This window comes from Lepidochelys kempii, chromosome 3, assembly GCF_965140285.1.
Source record: "Lepidochelys kempii isolate rLepKem1 chromosome 3, rLepKem1.hap1, whole genome shotgun sequence".
Classification (NCBI taxonomy): Eukaryota; Metazoa; Chordata; order Testudines; family Cheloniidae; genus Lepidochelys; species Lepidochelys kempii.
The window spans coordinates 204,525,134-204,537,520 of record NC_136382.1 but is presented as its reverse complement, the minus strand read 5'-3'; the positions used below and the strand labels follow the sequence as shown (position 1 = coordinate 204,537,520).

Below are 12,387 nucleotides of genomic sequence, written 5' to 3'. Positions count from 1 at the left end.
TGTTCAAGATCCGTTTAGTATTATATATGTTGACAGTGTTTAAGAAATGTTTCTTGAAAGCATACAAGCTTTTTGCTACGAAAAGCTTCTCAATCAAGTTAGTCACAATTAAAATGCTTATTCTGTGCATCTGACAGACCCGTTTCCCTGGAACAAGATATTCAAAGTGTTTCTTCACTTTTACCCTACTCAGAAAGGTTATAAAACAGGAAGCTCAGGAAGTATGCAAACTCACCAGCATAACCATAACCCATTCAGAGCTATGAAAAAAAAACACTAAAGAAATAATCACTGTGTTTCTCAAAATTTGAGAACCAAATTTGACTTATTTCAGAGTAACAGCCGTGTTAGTCTGTATTCGCAAAAAGAAAAGGAGTACTTGTGGCACCTTAGAGACTAACCAATTTATTAGAGCATAAGCTTTCGTGAGCTACAGCTCACTTCCTTTGACTTAGTAATATTTTGCCAATAATGTCATTAGCCTTTTGTAAAAAACACCACAATTCTGCCCTCAATCTTTAATAGTAATTAAAGAACGTTTTGTGGTGTAATGACAAGTTTTCTATCTGCATTAATAGACTGACATTTGTGACAAAAGAGATGTTTTATTTTTTCAATGAACTTGCGAAGAGTTATTTCTGACAGCAAAAGTTTTCACACAGCTCTAGATCTCCAATATCCAGGTTTTACTAGATCAAGAAAGTACTTTTTCTTTTAAAAAAAGACTGTTTATAAACAAACAGAGCTGCTATATTAAATAGATAGATCCCTGGGAAGTTCATTTAACATATTAAAAATAAGTAAGTTCTTATCTCATTACATTTATTAGTACTTTAGCTTTCCTAGGAAATATATTTTACTTTTTAAATAATCACCCCAGAATTCACAGGACCAGTGTATTTTTTTTTCCAATGACTACTGGGTGAAAAAGAATAAAGTTGAATATTACTTAAAAATTCAAAACTGTTCAGAGTAAGGTAAACATATGTATTAGAAAAAAAGTTCAACAGAGGGTGGAATATAGACCAGAATATTAATTGCTGACCAATATATAGAAAAAACAATTTTCTGCAGGAACAGAAATCATTAACTGCTCTAATTCACAAAAAAAAAAAAACTAACTAGTAAGCAACAGTAATCCCTTATGATACACATGATTAATCCTAACAGATATTTAAATAGAAGATTCTAACTAAAGGGTACACCCTCTCCAGGAACCAGAAGGTACTTAATATATGTAGAATGAACTAATTCAAGTTTAGAAAACACTGGCCTTCTGATATACTAGACAAAAAAATATATGTAGAAAAGTGCCATCCTGCGATCTGAACTACACTCAATGGATGACTTCAATCACTTTTTAAAAAGAAAGTTTGGATTTCAGAAAACTCTAAGGAACTTAATCAAGTTCGTATCATATGTCCCTACAACAAAAGGGGGATTTCTGGTATTTACCAGTTAGAAAAAACTCCATCACCTTGAATTATGTTGCTATTGTTGTTAGTAATATCTATTTAAGATGCCCACTCACTGGGATTAAAGTCCTCTTTAAATTTACTACTGGAACTTCATATGAACAAGGACAAGGGTAAATTCATATCCTCCCCTTCTTCACATTTCTTTTAAAAATGTAACTATGGATCCTCAGTCTCAAAGAGTGACAAACATCAAAAAGTTATGCTAACTCCAATTTAAATAGAAATAGGCAAAAGACAATATTTAGGAAACAACTTCAAATCTATTGCTTTTTAAAGCAGTTGCTCACAGGAGTTTAAGATTTGATAATTTTAAGGTTTTGAGAATGAGGTCCATGATGTATAAAGAAATTTTATTTACCTGCAACACATTACTAAATTTAAATATTTGAAAGCTATAAATTGTTGTCAATCCCACTAAACCAATGTGCAGCATATTAGTAATCTTATGCATATGCCTCAAACAGATGCAATTGATGCCCATACCTAAAGGGGTTATTGATCGTGGTTGTAGATGAGTCTCCCACTTGTGAACTATGACTTGGCAGGGACCATCGATAGTCTGTAATTTAAAAGTTAAATGTCTGCAATAATCTCTTATGTCATATCTGATATTCTACCCACAATGACACTTTGGGTGCTTGTGATCTTAATTTATATGCTAAAGAATAAGAAAAGATGCTAAAGAATAAGCCCTGGTCTACACTGGGGGGGGATCGATCTAAGTTACACAACTTCAGCTACGTGAATAACGTAGCTGAAGTAGATGTACTTAGATCAATTTACCATGGTGTCTTCACTGTGGTGAGACGACTGCTGCCGCTCCCCTGTCAACTCCGCCTGCGCCTCTCGCGGAGCTGGAGTACAGGAGTCGACGGGAGAGCGCTCGGGGGTCGATTTATTGCGTCTAGACTAGACGTGGTAAATCAATCCCTGGTGGATCGATCGCTGCCCACCGATCCGGTGGGTAGTGTAGACATACCCTTAGAAAAGAAAAGGCTTGCTTCTTACTACTGAGACTGCTGATGATGCGATTTGATGAGTCAGGTCACACTATGACAAACTGACAAATTCAGACTGGGAGCAGAGCAGTTGGATGGAATTATTAAGTCCTCAGAATTTATAGCTACTGTACTTTATTGGAAAGTTACGCTTTCCAATAAGAAAACAATTCTCACTGAACTCAGGTTTTTGTTTTAATTTGTGGTACTTCAATAGATATTCAGATAATTAATGCTAATATTACTACTTAAATTTATTCCTTCAGGTAGACTTCTAACCCATCCAACACAAGTTTTTTAAAATTATCTATTTTATTTGGTGAGGAACTCAGACTGACACAAAAGTGTTTTGGCTGTGGCAGAGGTCCTGCTCTTCTGCATTACCTCAAACAGAACATCTGAGTTTGGTTCACTACCACAAAAGGAATATAAAAAATTTACACGGCTTAAAAGGCATAGCAAAAGCATAAAGAAAGCGTTCACAATGCTCAAAGGGAGGCACATCATTTTAGGTGAACCATATATCCATGTTAAATATTTTACATATATAGACTATTCCTGGGCAAAGGAGAATGTATTCATAGAAGAATCCACAGAAGAGGGATGAAGATGCCAGGGCAGAAGATTAAGAAATCCCACTACAAAAATATGCTTCTAACTTTATACACAATAAGCTATCAGTGAAGTCCTTGGTGGTTAGTTTTGGTTGGACCAACATTAAATTTGTGGGTTCCCCCAAACTTTGGCAATTGTAGGGGGCAATATTTGGTTTTAGTGAATCTGGTAGAAAGCCAGTTAGATATTGAGAACAATGATAGTTTCTCTGTTGCAAGGATCAACAGAACTTTAAAAATGCTTTCTAAGTTAGAGCTTATAGTGAATCATTTGGCTGGCTGCAGAAGCAGGAACTGAGACTTTGTTGGGCCCAAGTCTCTGGATAATCTGTACTGAATGGGACTTAATGACTAAAGTTATTTTTCTGCCCTTTTTTTCTCCTTAAATTATCTACTTCCCCTATCAATACATGGTTACCATTTTCTACAGGAAGTGCTGTTAGCTATCTCCAGGGTTCACCATCCTGGTATTTTTGGCTAAGAAGCCACTCTAGATTTCATCAAGCCTACACTGTCCCTTCTCTTACAAGGCATCATAAGCTCCAACACCAGTTTCGTCTCAGCACAGTTAAAAAAAAGACGAAAACATTTATTTTGTTTCGGATTAACAGAAACAACTTAATTTGCTGATAAAAAAATGGAAAATTCAGACAAACTTAAAATCCAACAGTAATAATCAAAATATCTGAACATTGTGAATATTTATGGCTCAGTATCAATTTTTTAGCACCAGCTGGGACTTCCTGATATTATGTAAAGGATATGTAATCTATTAAGGTTTTTGCATTAGGTGACCCCAAAAGCCAAAGATTTAAAAGTATTCAGTAAATTTAGGCTTGATCTCTGTATCACTGCTAAAAAGAAATGCCAAGGTCCCATTTAGCTCAAAGCTGCATATACCCCACCCAAAGCCACTTCATGCAAAATACATACCCAAAGTTATTTAGCACTTGATGCTTTAAAAAGGTAGAATACATCTAGTTATAACACAATATTACATTATTAATCTCTCTTTTGGTAATGTTATGCTAATTAACAGTACACAGAGAGAGAGAGAGATCACAATTGCAAGGATAATAGAGGGAAAGGGAAAACAGAATTGTCTAAAATACGAGTAAGTTGAAAAGAATATGAAGTCAAGTTTCTTCCCTGTTTTCTTATAACAGACCCACACGCTTTTGGCTGACACACACACTCTGGATTCCCACAGTGAAAATTATGTCTGCCAGCAGGGAGGCAGGTGCCACAGCTGCTCCCATCAAGTAGCCCAGTGACCTCTCCAAAAGCTAAAAAACAAACAATGATAGCAGGGTATGAACAAAGGAAGTCAGTCTCTGCCCTGAAGAACTCACCAATGGAATCTATGCAAGTGTAATGCCAGGTGCCTAAATGGGCATTTCACATGCACACCGTAAGTCCAAGATTCTCAAAATGGAACCTATGTGCCATATAAAAGCTGGGTAAGAGCACAAGGCAGCTGAATGCCTTAGAAGACTATAGTATGACTTTTAACAACGAGGTCCATCTACCTAGGTTTTTATACTGCTCTCATAGGCCACATTTGAGCACATCAACCAGCACTGGCACAAAATCTGAAAGCTCAAAGGGTAGCTGACTTCACAAGGCTCAAAGACTCTAGAACACACATTTAAGTTACCTAACACTGAAAACTAGTTAGCCTAGTATTTTCTGTTGCCTGAAACATTTTCAAGTAGTAACGATTTAACACACAACTTACTGCTGTACCACAGTAAAGTGGAGAACCCCCTCATTGCTAGCAGTTAGGCAGAAACTAGAAGTTGCTAGCCTGCTACTGACTGACAGCCAAAGGATTTTGCTAGGGTACTCTGCTAGTAAATGCAGAGCATGAACCCAAGATTCATCTTTGGAGTGTTTTTATTACTAGAAAATTTTAAGAAAATACAAAGCTCTGTTAAAATCCCCATGAATATATCAAATGGTATTCTGCCAATATTTAAAAAAGTGAATGAAGAGTGATGCCAAGTTTTCAAAGCTTTGCTACACCCACTGGTGGCTTAGTCACTGTATATTTCTTTGAAGGAAATTCCCTAAAATGTGCAAGCTTATTTACTGGAAGGAAAATATTAAATAAAGGTCAAGAGTTTATGTATTTTATTATTTATTCTTTATTCACCACAATGAGCTTTTAAAAACCATACTTAATAGTATAGTATATTTAATTTATGTATAATATACATGCATGACATGTTCCAGACAGGATTGTTATTTTTTTTTCCCAACAGTTTTTTTTTTTCCCTGCAGAAGCAACCTGCCCAAATAAGGAACTTCATAAAAATAGAAGTTTGAAGCAAAGTAATTGCAATAAGTGAGTATATCTTTAAAAGACATATATACGTTTGAAAAAAAAAGCTCAGCTTGTACAAAATAGCAGAAATATCTAGTAATACTTTGCTTCTAACTGTATGTAACCATTTGTTCACAAAAATGCACAAGATACATAAAAGCTATTGCAAAAGGTATCTAGAATTCATTAAAAGCTTTTTTCCTTCTGCATGGATGTGCTGTCTTTCATTAATGCAGCCAAGACATGCCTTAACTGTACACAAATAATTCATATTCATGAATTTTTGTTTATATTTATAAATAAGGGGGGAAGATGGTAGCAAATCTTAAAACAACCCAAGACAGTTATTATTTATAAATACTTAAATATAAACTGTCCTTTTAATTTGACAGCATATTTTCAAGTGAAATAAAACCAGTCAAAGATACTACCCAAAATGACAATTTACAAGATTGAAGGACAGGATTTTTCAACTTATTTCTTCTTGAATTTGAATACTGAGATTATTATGAGGAGAGATTAGAGGCTAGGACTTCTCATCTTGGAAAAGAGGAGACTAAAGGGGGATGTGATTGAATATATAAAATCATGAGTGGTATGGAGAAAGTGAATAAGGAAAAGTTATTTACTTGTTTCCATAATATAAGAACTAAGGGCCACCAAATGAAATTAATGGGCAGCAGGTTTAAAACAAATAAAAGGAAGTTCTTCTTCACACAGCAAATAATCAATCTGTGGAACTCCTTGCCTGAGGAGGCTGTGAAAGCTAGGACTATAACCGGATTTAAAAGAGAACTAGATAAATTCATGGAGGTTGAGTCCATTAATGGCTATTAGCCTGGATGGGTAAGGAATGGTGTCCCTAACCTCTGTTTGTCAGAGGGTGGAGATGGACGGCAGGAGAGAGAGATCATTTGATCATTACCTGTTAGGTTCACTCTCTCTTGGACACCTGGCATTGGCCGCTGTCGGCACACAGGATACTGGGCTGGATTGACCTTTGGTCTGACCCAGTATGGCCATTCTTATGTTCTGATTATAAAGCATATTTTGCTGTGCTAAAATTTTCAGCTTCTCATTTGTATTAGTATTTTGTTTCTAGATAGGTGAAAGTGGTCAGTTTCCTCTATTAGCCCTTATGTCTGTGGCCTCTAGTTTAGCCAATATTCACATATATATCAATATGATGTTCTGTTTCAAGCATATGCGGCACCCTCAGTTCATGAAGAAATGTGAAACAGAACTACTAACCACTTTACATATTTAAACTGGGTTTGTCTTTAGCATTTTTTATTCTAATGCATGTTTATAAATTTACAAACCGAAACTTTATTATGGGACTACAAAACTACTTTTTCCAAAACGTATTTCGAGATACTTAACCCCCTAATTTGTTTATTAGATGAAGGATTAGCATACAGATATTTCAGTGATTATTCAGATAGATTAAAAGTTCAAGCTATATGAAGTACCTTTCAGACCCTTACTAAATTTTGTGTTAGTGCAACTGTACAGATAATAAGTTTCAAATTTAGAAGTTAACCAAGAGTACTAAATAAAACAGCAGGAAATATATAATACAGTCCAGTGATTGAAAAGTGTTTTGAATCTCAAATTATATTAAAAACATAGTTCTTAGTTATTAGATAATTAACATTTCATCTCCTTAGGTTTTCTGTATACTTGGTTCATTTGTGTTGTATTTTTTATTTTGTTCTTAAACTGATCTTTCCTATATCCATAAACAACTCAAGAACTAAAAAAGGGCCAAGCCACTAGAAAAGCACTTCTAGACACAGAAACCAATTTTATTAAAAAATTAAGTCAGGTGTTTATAACAAGGTGCAATTTAAACTTCGTAGGTGGATAGTTATCTCACTATGGCTATTTATATGGGTTTTTATATACAGTAGCTATTTACTCTGCTATTCCATAAAATTCATACTTACCTTGGCAGCCTCTGCATCACACGGTACATAGAGCGTGCACGATACAGAGCACCTACTTAAAGAAACACACTCACCAATATATACTGTGAACTTTTGCAAATATTACAAGGGAAAATGTTTTACTAGCAAAAAATTTCTTGCCAATTTTCTTTTAAGCTAAGTATGCTTTCTCCCCCAGTTGTTACTGCTTACATTTTAAATATTGGGGTATCTGAACAACTATCCGACTTGTTAGGCCTTAAAACTGACCTACCTTGACAGGAGTCCCCGTTTATAAGTTTCTCACCTTGAAAAAAAACCATCATTGTACCCTCCTCTTATGCCCCTAGAATATTTCACAAATATCTGTTTTAAGTCTCAGTTTAAGATTAGTTGATTTCACATGCTGGAACGGATAAAGTAACACCATCTTTTAGAGCATGTGTCAAATAAGTAATGTTACTGAGAATTTTAATAAATGTTTTTTTCAAATATATTTTCAACTCAAGAAAGAAATTTTCCCCATCTCCAAAAAAATGAAAACCAAGACCAGTCAATTTTTAGACTTATTAGCCATGAAATAATTTAAAATATTTGAGCTATACAAAGAGGATGCACGATTCTGCAGCCCTTCCACGTATTTACTTACTAATGAAGTCATATAATTGATAATGAATTGGGCCCTAGTGAAGAACTACAATATATTTGTAGACGTAATAGGTGCAAAAGACAGTTGGGTGGGTTTACTGGACCACTCTTCTTCAGTATGGTGGCTTCTAGGAAAATGCAGCTAAACAGTAGCTGTTCATTTTCCCCACACGACTATATGATCAGATCATCTCCTTGGAGCTCTCCTATCCTTAATCCCAAGAAGAGCTTGGTATCCACAGATGAGTATGCTGCCTTCTAACTCCTACTCACATGCATCTTCAGTATGAATCCACATAAAAACTGCAGGTGTATAACTCATGCAAATGCGTACTTAGGAACTGTAGAAAATATTGGAATGCTCTCTCTTTTTTGGCTTTTTTAAATGAAAGCAGTTAAGAGGCAGTTAAAATTTAATGTTTTATGAAAAATGTAAATATTAAAGACAGCCCAGTAAAGCAGAATTTTAGCATGTTTACTTAAATTACCAATAATTTTCTTCTGCTATTACACATTTACATTATTATGATGCAATACTCTTACCTTTTGTAATAAAGTTTCTGGCTTTTAATGATTACTTCTAGTGACAACAGATAAAGATGACCTGAACTTATGATGGATTTTGTATGTATTTAAGCTCTGCATGATCCTCACGCATTTTTATTGGAGGAACAAAAACCAGCAGTTGTGGGACAGGGTGGTAGGAATGATTAAAGTAAAACTCCATTTAGTAACAGTAAGTTGTCGCAGACTAAGTTTGTGTCCATTATATTATTTTGCTGGAGTCATAAGACATACTCCTTATGAGTTAAAGTATTACAGTTCAAACAAACAAAAAACACCAGCTTAAAAAGTTATACATACCTTGGGTCCTAAGAAGCACCCTTTAAAATATCGATACTGAACAGCAACTCCTCTAGTAAGTTCAACAGTAGTTTTCCATAATATACTGCAGAAAAATAGTTTTTTTAAAAGTATTTGGTTACATGAAGGTTTTCAAAAAATGTTATCGTTAGCCCAAAACTAAAAGTTGTATAGAAACAGGTAAGTATACAAATATGGCTTTGGAAAAATATGATTTAAGTACATTTCTTGCTACCTCTTAAAAAAAAAAAAGCACCAGGGCTGTTTGTTTTCTTTCTTTAAAGTAAGTTAGGAAAAGAAACATTCACAAATACACTAGGCTAGCATTCTTGAAACTTGAATAACAGTTCTGAACTTATGTAACAGCCCTCTAAAATGGTTTGAGAGGCTGAAAGCATTTTACAAAATTTATAATGAAGTTGCAGTATGATTTTATTGCTACAACCATCTATTATCAATGCTGCAATAGTGAGAGTCAGCCAGCCATTTAGAAAAAGGCCACATCTAGAATGTTGTGGTAATACAAATATGCAGCACTGTCAGCTATTCCATTAAATATAAGAAGCTTTGAAACTTGATTGTGATCTCAGACATAAGTGCATGTTCTTATACATCTTGTAAAATAAACTCTAAAAAAATCACAAAAAGTTCTCTTCTAGTTGACTTAGTTAAGCATGCATCAAGTAAAATAATAAAATACATAGCACTTCTATTGTGCCTTTCATCAGTAGATCTGAGGTGCTTTACAAAGTAAGGAAAAACAATTTATCTTCATTTTACAGACGGGTGAAAATGAGAAACAGTTAAATGAATAAGGTCACACAGAGTCATTGGCAGAGTTAGGAACAGATTCTGGGCATGCTATTCCCCAAATCAGAGAAAAATAAGCAACACAGTGTAATTTTAAGAAACTGGTTGACTCTTCCTGCAGTATTTATTCCCATACTAAACCATTTAAAAATTTATGCAACACAAGTGTTAGGGTTTGATATTCCCCCATTTCATATGTACACAAAAAACTTCTCTTATTATCGGTTTACAGTCACAGCAACAGAAGATCCTCCTTAACAGCACTTTAAAGAAGTTTTTGCAAGTGTCCTGCTGAGCAGTGCTACCACACCACTCCAGTATGTGATCTCACTCATAACTGGAATAGCAGGTGTGTAAGTTACAAATTCTATTACATTAGTAAACATCTTTTTTCTAAAAATGCTTTCCAAAATGATCAAACAATGGAAAGACCTGATTAGATAAAACAGGTTTTATGAAGTGTGTATAGTTTTTAGAATTTTGAATTCAGCATCAAAATGCAAGTATTAGATCAGTATTTTTATTTCTAAAAGCTTACCCATCAGCATCATCAGCCTGAAGAACCACTGCAGTTTTAGGATTCCAGTTTCCCAAAGCGCTGCAACTCCCACATATTGCAAAAACCTCTCCTAGGAAGATAATCATCATAATTACTTGGACTTGTCTTCAATTAGAAATGGCATTCTACACAGTGGCTGAAGGGGTTTTAAAACTTGTGATATAAGACAGACCCCAATCCAGCCCTCTTCAAGTTTTTGTTTCACAAAGGATATTTTACTACAGGACTGTGACTGTGCTTCAAATTTCATCTCCAGTTTACAGATGGGCAGGTCCATTGAAAGTAACTGCTAAATAATAGGAACCACCACACAAATACTTCTGCAGACAATGGTACAGGCAGATTCCAAAGTCAGTTTCCTTGAAATTCGTTTCAAATACGTAATGACAGCTCAAGCAGAATTTTACACTCAATAGTTAGCAACTGATTTGTTGCTTATTTTTAAGTCTCCCTTAACTGGTGTCAATGAACAGGAAAGCACTGATAGAGACCAGGCTGCTAATTTATTTTGGCATTTTCAAACTTGAATATTTGACTTTTCAACCTTAATCTTTTTTTAATTTAGTTCTTTTTATGTCTATATGAATATAAAAGCAACATAAAATTAATGGTTGCGCATATGTACAACATTATACATGCATTAAATGGATATGCAACAGGGGCAAGTTGAGAGGTTAATCCTTCTGTTGGGACCTTAACATTCTGAATCTCAAGAATTTTCCCCCTGGAATCCTTGAACTGCACAACTTTAACGTTCTTCCTTTTCTTGATGTTAAAAGAGTACTTTTGGAGGTTTGGGGTTTTTTGTAGTTTACACAGCGAGCATTGCCTCCTGCCCCTCATGCAAAGTGTTGCACTTCAGAGCAGTAGTCTACACATGCAAGAACACAGAAATTTTAACACTGTGATGGGATTTCATTTGGCTCTGCTGCAAATTTTAGCAGAACCTCACTGAGCATTTCCTCTACTCACCACCTCCCTCCCCAAAACTCCTAGAATAGTACTACCCCTTCATTAAGAACAATTTGCATGCAGACATTTCCAAATGTCAGTCATTTCTACCGGAACTGTTCCCAAAAAGTAAAAACAGGATTAGAATGTGTTTCACCCTCACTAAAAACTGAATTGTCTTAATTTCACCTTTGGGCTGAGACCAAACATGCAGCATTTTTAGCCCAAAAGGAAAAAATAGTTCTTTAAATTTCAGAAAACATGAGCATCAGAAAAATGGGATTAATGAAAACTAACCTACCTGTTATGACAATGGGCTAGGTATTTTCAACTATTAAACTTGAACCAGTCCTACAGAGTCACAGGAAGCCTTAATAGAAGCTGTGAACCTGTGCCACAAGTCACTATCTCCAGCAGCGATTTCAAATTCTCATACTGGGAAAGAATACATTGCCGCTTGGAGGTAGATGCAAAACTTACAACTTTAAAAAGGATGTTACCAAGGTCGTTCAGTCCCAGTAATAGTAATTTGTCCCATTTAGTATTTGCCTATCAAATTTTGCATCAATATTTTCTTTAAAATATTAAGAAAAAACAGAACGCAGACCTACTTTATATTCTCCATTGTCATATTACCCATCTGCCATTGTAGGTTTACAATGAACTTACTGTGTAACTTTCAGAGTAACAGCCGTGTTAGTCTGTATTCGCAAAAAGAAAAGGAGTACTTGTGGCACCTTAGAGACTAACCAATTTATTTGAGCATGAGCTTTCGTGAGCTAGCTCACGAAAGCTCATGCTCAAATAAATTGGTTAGTCTCTAAGGTGCCACAAGTACTCCTTTTCTTTTTACTGTGTAACTGATGCACACAATCAATGCAAGTCAGGTGCTATTCTTTAAAAAACACATGCTACAGCAAAGATTTGTTTAGCACCAACAACTACAACCAAAGGCAAGAGATTCCAAACTAGAAACTGTTATAGTAGATTAATATTAAGGTAAAAACATTTGGAACACTCTTAAAATACAGCAGATTCCATTTAATAGCAATGATATTAGTAACTTCCAGTTAATAGCAACATATTGCTGAAAACCAATCCCACCTCATTATCGTCAATGTTAATGGGATTTGGGTATCAGCGACCGCATGCTGCTTATTAGCAACATTTTGGTGGGGAAGAAATGCACCATCTGAAAGCAGGTTTGCAAG

The 12,387-nt window shown here is 35.1% G+C and overlaps 1 protein-coding gene across 7 annotated transcripts in view; it reads right to left on the bottom strand.

Moving 5' to 3' along the window:
• The window catches only part of GPCPD1 (glycerophosphocholine phosphodiesterase 1), an 80,193-nt gene that overhangs the window by 46,121 nt on the left and 21,685 nt on the right, over nt 1-12,387 (bottom strand). For all 7 annotated transcript variants that reach the window (XM_073339699.1, XM_073339694.2, XM_073339693.2 and 4 more), the window contains 3 exons: nt 10,205-10,295; nt 8,857-8,941; nt 1,962-2,037 (listed from right to left, as the gene is read on the bottom strand). In XM_073339699.1, the coding sequence (XP_073195800.1) occupies nt 1,962-2,037; nt 8,857-8,941; nt 10,205-10,295 (252 nt within the window). The remainder of the gene's footprint in view (nt 1-1,961; nt 2,038-8,856; nt 8,942-10,204; nt 10,296-12,387) is intronic.